This window comes from Haliotis rubra, unplaced genomic scaffold (genome assembly GCF_003918875.1).
Source record: "Haliotis rubra isolate DU_JTF1 unplaced genomic scaffold, ASM391887v1 Scf622, whole genome shotgun sequence".
Taxonomy (NCBI): domain Eukaryota; kingdom Metazoa; phylum Mollusca; class Gastropoda; order Lepetellida; family Haliotidae; genus Haliotis; species Haliotis rubra.
In genome coordinates, this window is record NW_025767327.1 from 188,851 (window position 1) to 197,531 (window position 8,681).

At 42.2% G+C, this 8,681-nt stretch overlaps 1 protein-coding gene across 1 annotated transcript; it reads right to left on the minus strand.

The window, feature by feature from the left end:
• Nucleotides 1-805: 805 nt before the first annotated feature.
• On the minus strand, nucleotides 806-3,360 carry LOC124256283 (G-protein coupled receptor dmsr-1-like). The gene has a single exon (XM_046690255.1). It carries the CDS (start codon nucleotides 3,341-3,343, stop codon nucleotides 2,291-2,293), a length of 1,053 nt encoding a protein of 350 aa, XP_046546211.1. The 5' UTR covers nucleotides 3,344-3,360; the 3' UTR covers nucleotides 806-2,290.
• Between the last annotated feature and the right edge of the window lie 5,321 nt (nucleotides 3,361-8,681).

Consider the following 8,681-nt stretch of genomic DNA (forward strand, 5'->3'; position numbering starts at 1 on the left):
GGATGTACCGAGGGTTATTGATAGATCGTAGTACTTTATGTTGACTTAGAGATTCGATCTTCTTCTTCAAACAAACAGTCAATTAATGTGATTCAGACAGGAAGGATTAGGGCATACTTTTTCAAAAAGGAACTAACAGTGACTATATTGATAACAAAGGAAACATGTATGGCCAAAACGGTAAACTTGTTATCTTAGATTAACGCTTAGTTTCTGAAAGTATATACCTTTGATAGAAACAAGCTCTGCATTTTAATTGAAAAAGAGCCCAGTGAGATTGGATTTTCTCTGTTGAAAATCTAGACTTGCTTCATTTGGGGCGTTTACATGAAAGACAGAGCTTGGCGACAGGTAAAATATGGTTCAGGGACTGTGAGCGATGGGTTTCATGAATTAATTAAGTGAGCTTTAAGCGTATGTGGCAAACGCAAAGTTTGAGACACCATTAATCGGCTCTCAACATCTTTCCTACATATGGAACCTACCCCTGTTATTCCGTGAAACCTGTTAACCTCCTTTCAACACCCCCACACCCCCACCCCCCCCTCCTGAGTTTGCTACCTTCCCCTTCCTCAAACCCTGGGGTGAGGAGCTTTGGTTCTAGTTTTCAGATTAACGAGAACTATGAAACATCCTCATCTTTTGTCGACCACCGAACAACATATTATACGCCCTGGAATACCACCAGAAACATACACTTACCAAGTCACGACAATATTAATGGTCCCTCGTTTTAACAATGCTGAACTGCCACTACGGCCATGACCATAAAACTTCTATTGGAATGTGAGAGACCGCAATAGATCATTTACATAATAAATTCATGGAATTGATACACACATTTATAGTATTCGACACAAACATGGGAATAAGGGTACTGACAGTAAACCACAGTTATAACGAACTCAAAGGAACTACTGTCTTAGTGCGCTATAACAGTAGTTTGTTGTTCGAGTTCGGGTATAATATACAAAAAGTGGGTGTAACCAAAAACAGTTTGTTACATCCGTTATTTCGAAATAACCGTACCTACTGTAGTAGGTCACATGACAGATCATGTGGGTGAAATAGCAAAACCTGGGACACAGCACACACGTGAACTGTGTGTTGAAATCACGTTTGTGTACATATGGGAACTGCCTATATCAGGGGTGTGACATCCAAATGTGGTGTGTGTACCCGATCACGTGCATGTGTAACGGTGTATACATCACATGTGCATCTCATGTGTGGATAGTCATAGATATACATACAGTGAATATAACGTGTGTGACAGATGACACCAATACACAACATGTGCCACAGATGACAACCATACGCCAAGTGTGACTGATGACACCAATACACCACGTGGATGACAGATGACACCAGTAAACCACGTGGATAACAGATGGCGTCAATACACCACGTGTGTGACAGATGACACCAATATACCACGTGGATGACAGGTGATACCAGTGCACCACGCGGATGACAGATGACACCAATACACCACGTGTGTGACAGATGACACCAATATACCACGTGGATGACAGGTGACACCAATGCACCACGCGGATGACAGATGACACCAATATACCGCGTGGATGACGGATGGCATAATACACCACGTGTGTGACAGATGACACTAATATACCACGTGGATGACAGGTGACACCAATACACCACGCGGATGACAGATGACACCAATATACCACGTGGATGACAAATGACACCAAAACACCACGTGTGTAACAGATAACACCAATTTACCACGTGTGATACAAATGACACCGATGCATCACGTGGATGACAGATGACACCATGTGAAAACAGACGTTAATTGCATACACGGAATGGAGGATTATGCAGAACCGGCTTTTCACCCTGTTATAAACATTTGACATATATTGAAAACAGAGCTATGTACTGAAGGGTACGTAATGGGATGTGTGTGTTTGTGTGTGGATGTATCTGTGAGTGTGTTGGGGTATTGTAGGTTCATAGGCACAAATCACACACAGTCTCTAAAACACATAATTACGACGTTTACACGAACCTCGACAATTCACATACTGGTATCTTTGGTTGCTATACGACCAACAACACATGTATATCTATCACAGTGTTAACGACTGTATGTACAAACACCACGAACCATGGTCGTGTCATTGATGATATTTACACTGGACTAGCGCTGTATCTCATATAGGCACATGCAACACTAGGCGAACCCCGGTGGACAAGATTATTCGTGCACACGGACTCGTTATTGATTAAGAGTTTGCCCTAGGTCCTGAGATAGCATGTTTCATACGAACGTTGCCTCCGTTGATTCTTTGTTAGGCCAGGCCACTTTGCTCTTCTCCCGAATCAGCTGTAGCCACTTGTGGATCATTTCCATCAGACAACGCCTGAACTGGGTGCTCATTGTGCAGTACATGACAAAGTTCACGGCACTGTTAATGAGAGCAACAGAATCTATCAGGTCACTAAGGGGTGCGTACACCTGGACGAAGAATCCATCCACGCATGCGCTGAGAATAACGAGAATAGCCTGTGGCACCTCTGACAAAATATACATGACTATGACTGCCAGTAGCATTATCGTTGTACGTCTATGAGCCTTGTGTTGTGAACCGTAATTTCCGCCCTTGAGTCTTCGACCTCTCTTGTCCGTCTCCCGTAGCGTGTGGAGTAAAAGACCGCCAAATATGGATATCAATACTATTGGAATCATCTTCCCAGCAACTGGGTAAAGCCAGAAATTCACCAGAGCCATTACATCCGTATCGTTCTTCCCAATAGCTGGTGGGTTGAGTCTGTACAGAGAGGCGTTGAAGGTTGGGCTGAACGTCTCCTTTATCCCCGTCGTAATACAGTTGGGAACAATGAGAACCGCGGACCCTATATACGAGAATATGATGACAAGGAACGTAGAATGGTTGTCCAGAGTTTTGGATCCTCTTGAAGTTGGTCGGACGAAAATGTACCTTAGAATTGCCATGATGACAGCCAGCCAGATAGACACCGTGTGGGTGGTGAGGGTGAGGTTGATGTGGACGGCCATGAAGATGGTCCAGCCGTAGGAGTAACGCTGAGGCGTGACAGACAGGTCGTTCATCAGGTAGAAGTGGATGGCAAACGGAATATACGACAGCATGGTGACGAGGTCCGAAACTGCTATGCCCGTTAAGATGAGGTTGATCGAGTTTAACATTGATTTCTTGGTAAGGACCATGATGTTGATGATGTTGGTGATGACTCCGTAAATGCAGATGATGAGGCTGAACCAGCCGTGGATGTCCCAGTAGCAGTAGCCGAAGCTCTCCAGCTGGTTGGACGCGTTCCACTTGCACACCATGATGTCCGCTTTATGCTCGGTCTGAAACAGAAGAACACGAATATTGAGTACAAGGTCATATCTGTCTCTCTCCTTTCGTCTGTCACTGTGGTGAGATTTCGTTATCTTATGTAAATATAAACCTATATTATTTAAAGGTAATCAGATAGATTAAATATTAAACGCACAGCACTTCCAACTGAGGGTAGATGTGGGGATTTGTAATCAAACATAGTGATATGAGACAACCTTAAGGACACAGAATACTATATACCGCAAAGGACTTGCAGCCGAGTTGACAGACTTTGCTACTTGTGGCAGGTATGCTCAGGTTTCACCAGAATAATAGGATACCTCGGTATAGAAAGAGGACGAACAAGGTCGTGAACCGTTAATCTAAACTGCACGGAACTAAGAACAGAAGCATGTTCAACAACATTGGCGTTGGTAATGTATGTGTGTCCAACAACGCAGTATTGTTGTCGCATCCTTCCTGTGACCAGTCTAGTATAATTTCCATCGGACACCCACTTGTTACCATTGTGAGATTTAAAACAAATTTCATTCAGTCAGCAGTACCCGGGTGCCATTGTACATTCACAGTCACAAAGCACGTTGGGTCCATAGTCAGTAAACTGTCGTACATAACCATAACGAAGGCTAATAGAGACAATCTACACATCATTACCTGTAGGTCTATAAATGAGAGCTTACATTAGGAATGTAACTATGGAACCATTCCAAATCGTGTACACTATGAATACCATTGACCTGTCTAATGAAAACATTAGACGCAGAACAAAGGCGACCGTGCTGTTTCCCGATGAGTCAGAAGGGAGCTTAGGTGATGAAAGCCTATGGCAATAACAGTGTTAACCCTGTACGATTCAGCGAGTGAATGTACTGTACGTGACCGGGGTAAGTCAACAATGATGTCGGCCTTGCTAGAAGGTTGTTCATTGTCTTCATTAATGCCCACTCACATTTGGTTTACCAGGGCAGGGAACATAACCCGATGTGAAAATGTCCCTCCCTTTGTGCAAGTAGATTTCTATATTCATAAATGTATCATACATCGTCTGACTGTTATGGCAAGCAAGTGAGCCTTGTTTTGCGCCGCAGTCACACATAATATAATAAAGGCCACTTATACAGCGCTGACCTCCACGAATTGAACACTCTGAACAGCAAAGCTGTCATCATTTCAAACCATTCACATATCAAATCACAAGCTGGGGGCTCGCGGTACCGTTCATTCATTAGGCGAGTTCCCTTCTGTGCAGTGTCTACATAGCCCAGTTCTCAAGGCGTTCGCTCATCTGGCTAAAGACCCGCGATCGATTCCCAAAATGTGTACATGTGCATCAGATTTAACATGTTGTAGTGCTAGTCTCAACACTAGTTTCAGACCAGTTCGACCCTCTCATTGTTGATGTGTTAATCGTGTTTTTTTCAGGTGTACAATTGACTTGGCTTTGCGAGTGTTTGTTGCAGCTGGCCCTGTTTGGGCAGGCTACGTTTTAATACTATTTGAAACAATTCAGTATTATGCATATTGACGATAGTAGGAATCGTACAGTCGGCTGTGCATGAAGCAGAGGTGTCCAGTAATTACGGAACTGGTGCTGACGCGTGTAGTTCCTGTTAATGTGGGTTCGAGTTTGAATGCTTGGCAATCACCCTTTGATTTAACACAGACTCATAGAAGGTGCTTATAGTATGGCATGTAATCAGCAGGAAGTATATACACAAGCTGGTGTGATTAATAGTAGCAGGTATTCAGTTAGATCACGGATTGGAAGAAAACAGGAAGGGTTGTACACATTCCAGTACAGAATCCTCAGCATATATTCATTTGCGTGAAATTGTCGTTGCAGGAATTGGCCCTTCAGGAGTCCATTGCTATTGACATACTGTTTCTTTAGTCATATGTAATTGAATATGCTTGATAATAGCTTGTATGGATAGTAAATGTCAATACATTAACCTGTTCATAGATGTCAAAATTCAATATGACTTTTTTCTCAAATGTACGACATCATGGGGCGATTATACATCCCCTAGCTCATCATTTACTTCGAGATGAACGATTGGACTCGGAACGCACCATCAGAGACGTGTTCCTAACACCATATGACCCCCTGGTTGGCAACACCCATTGGCGTGAAACCCATATAAAAGCAGTATCAAACTATCACATGTTCAAACTTGCAATCTATGCACGACCGGAATTTGTGAAAGATAAAATAGATTTAACAGATTGAACCAGACATCCAACAGTGGGAATACTAACCATATATTAGGATGTGCCTGAACGATTGCAATAGCTGTTTTGTCACCGTTTTGCAGCGTTTCAACCGATAGTTATTTGATTATGAGTATTTGAAAACTGAAATAACTAGACGTAGAGAGGGTTTGATGATGCCTTGGGGACAGACAGGATGAGAATAGGAAAACTTTAACGACGCGATCACCGCGGGTGTTCATGCGGCCGACATAAACAACGTTGAAGATGATCACGTCATATCCTGGAGGGAATCAAAAAACCTGCCTGTGGAAGTTGGTAAAGCTCTGGAGAAAACTAGCAGCTGTGAAGAAAGTTTATTTCAGAATTACAAATGAAACATCTCACGGCATATATAGGCTTAAAACACACTTAAGCGAAAATTAAAAACATCTTAGTAATATGCTCAGGTCTTAAAACCCAGGCAGTGATACAGAACTACAACGTTTTTTATATTACCAGTAGGGAATTAGCTTGGTAAAATAAATATTTTAAAATCTAATAATTATGTACACTCCATTATAAAACAGTACACGCTGTTACAGAGCATGAAAAAGCCTATTATGGTGTTTATTTCATTATCGTGGAATTAACTATAAAATGAGCGAATTTGTATCCATTAAAATCATGGCATATATTTGTAATGCTTGTGTGCTTCAAGACCATGTCTTCAGTCTTTTCACGACCATATTTTTCAAAATAGCTAGCTGTGCAGATCTGAATTATGTAAAAGAACATATTGATGGTATTATTGGCATGCCAAGGTATTAGTTACTTTTTTGTATAAAGTTAATATTGATCAATAGAATGTGTACGGTGACATATGGAAGCGTAATCGTCACCAGTCCAAAGTTGGTGTATTCAGTAATTGAATGACATTAGGCTTTTTGGAGGAAACACGGTACTACCAGGGTAAATTATTACAACTTTCCTCTTGTAAGCGTATCGGCAATACATTTACAAACAAGGATTCGCCACATTAACAATGCTCACATTGACAGGAAAAAAGTACTGTTTACAATAACAGAAGAGACACAGAAACAATGGATATTAGATTATTATTTTTGGTAAGGTAGTTACTTTACTATTTCTGTTTAGTATTTTATATAACATATATATAACAGAATCCAGACCGCCTCCGTGGTGTAGTGGTTAGAGCGTCCGCCCGGAGAGCGGAAGGTCGCGGGTTCGACCCCGACCGCGTCATACCAAAAGACGTTAAAATATGGTACTTGTTGGTCCCTGCCTGGCGCTCGGCATTAATGGGTACAACAAGGACTGGTCGGCTCGGAGTCAGTATAATGTGTCTGAGTGGGGTATTCATGCTTCACTGCGGCATGGTATCTCAGTGGGCTAGCACTATAAAACCAGCTTAAGTCTGGGCTAGTACAAGCAGCCGCACATACACATACACACGCATGCACGTCGTCATATGAGCGAAATATTCTCAAGCACGACGTTAAACCCAATTTCACCTCATCTATAACAGAATCCCGACCTCGATTGTACCATCTCTCCCCCGAGTACACAGACAGCACTAATATAACCAAATTTAACTGAATCTAAAGACCAAATCGTTAGATACTTCCACGCCTATTTTTACATCACTTACAAAGAGGGGCAACCGTGAGTAGAAAGGGGAGTTCGATATGTCGATAAGACGTATGTTCAACTGTCATGTGATCGGTGTGTGCAGTTACATCGTCCTTCACAACTTTCATTAAGACTCATCGACCTTCCCGTGTTTAAACATCTGCTCAAACAGGGTATCGAGAATCAATGGCGTTGGGTATCTGTGATGGAATGGCGAACAACACCAACGCAAAACAATGACATTCTGTAAGTATCGTACCGATTCGCGTAACACTCACTCGCGTCCAGTATACGGGCGAAACCGAGCCACGTATCCGTTGTAAGATATGAGTAATCATGCACCCAAAACTGTGTTTTTCTACTGTTTTGTATTTTACATCTGTGAAAATGACAGCTAAATGCTATTAACTGAGAAACAATCTTATCCAGTTGAAAATATCTCAGTGATGTTAGATTGTACTAGCGCTAAGTCACCACAAACGTACGTTTCAAGCATATTGGGGGCTCATGTGGCAGAACCGATCTATTTTTACACACAATTACCAAGCAGCGGATTACATTTTACAAACTGCTACAGGTACGAGTGGTGGGTATATAGACATAATCATATTTAGTAAGAGTTCTTTAATTTTCAGTTACTCTCTTGGTTTGCGATGCATTGAAGACCACGAGAGCTAAGCCTGTGTTACATACATTGCTTTCAACATATATATGTTCACAAGTCTGGCCACTCCTGGTGTTGTAGGACTGTAGACACCGGCGCATGTGGAGTAGAACGTGTGTTTCTTGTCATGCCACACTTGCCACGGAGGTGTTGTACTGATTCAGATTAGAGAGAGACGTGGCAGAGTTGTGACAACCCTTGTGTCAAATTTCCACTTGACATATGAACTCCTAGAACACCTGAGGGGATGGTAAATCCATGTCATAACTGAAATACTGCCGATGTGACGTTAAATATTAACTCACTCACTCACTGATTTAGAGCAGAAACACTATGAATGTTAATATATCAAGAACGCGATGGACCACGTCAACATCTCCAACACACGTGTTGTCTTGCTGGCTATCGACTGGATGTCATCTTGAATTATCGACAAGACTTATGCCTCCGTATTTATAAGTGTTTAATCCATGGGTTGTTGCTGCCTGATAGTCATGTTGTATGTCTGACAAATTGGATGAAGTTCCGCTCCATCACGCTCTTCCATCAACCGGCAAGTATGACCCAGGACAGTGTAACGTGGGAAGGCATCAATGGGAGTCATGGCCCGCCAACAAAATGGCCATCACACCAACACTTCACTGTTTGTAAGTGGAATAACAATACAATTCTACGTGTAATTAAATAGATGTGGTTGAACCAATGCCGACACAGTACACTTCTAGACGTCCTGCTCTCAAGTCGTTCTCTCTCTCCTAAGTGATCACATGTAGGTCAGGTAACATTGTTCAAGGTAGTTCAGATGTCTTCTCAACAAT

What these genes read in the sequence shown, in the direction of transcription:
- LOC124256283 (XM_046690255.1), bottom strand. Translation starts at nt 3,343, where the DNA reads ATGGTGTGCAAGTGGAACGCGTCCAACCAGCTGGAGAGCTTCGGCTAC.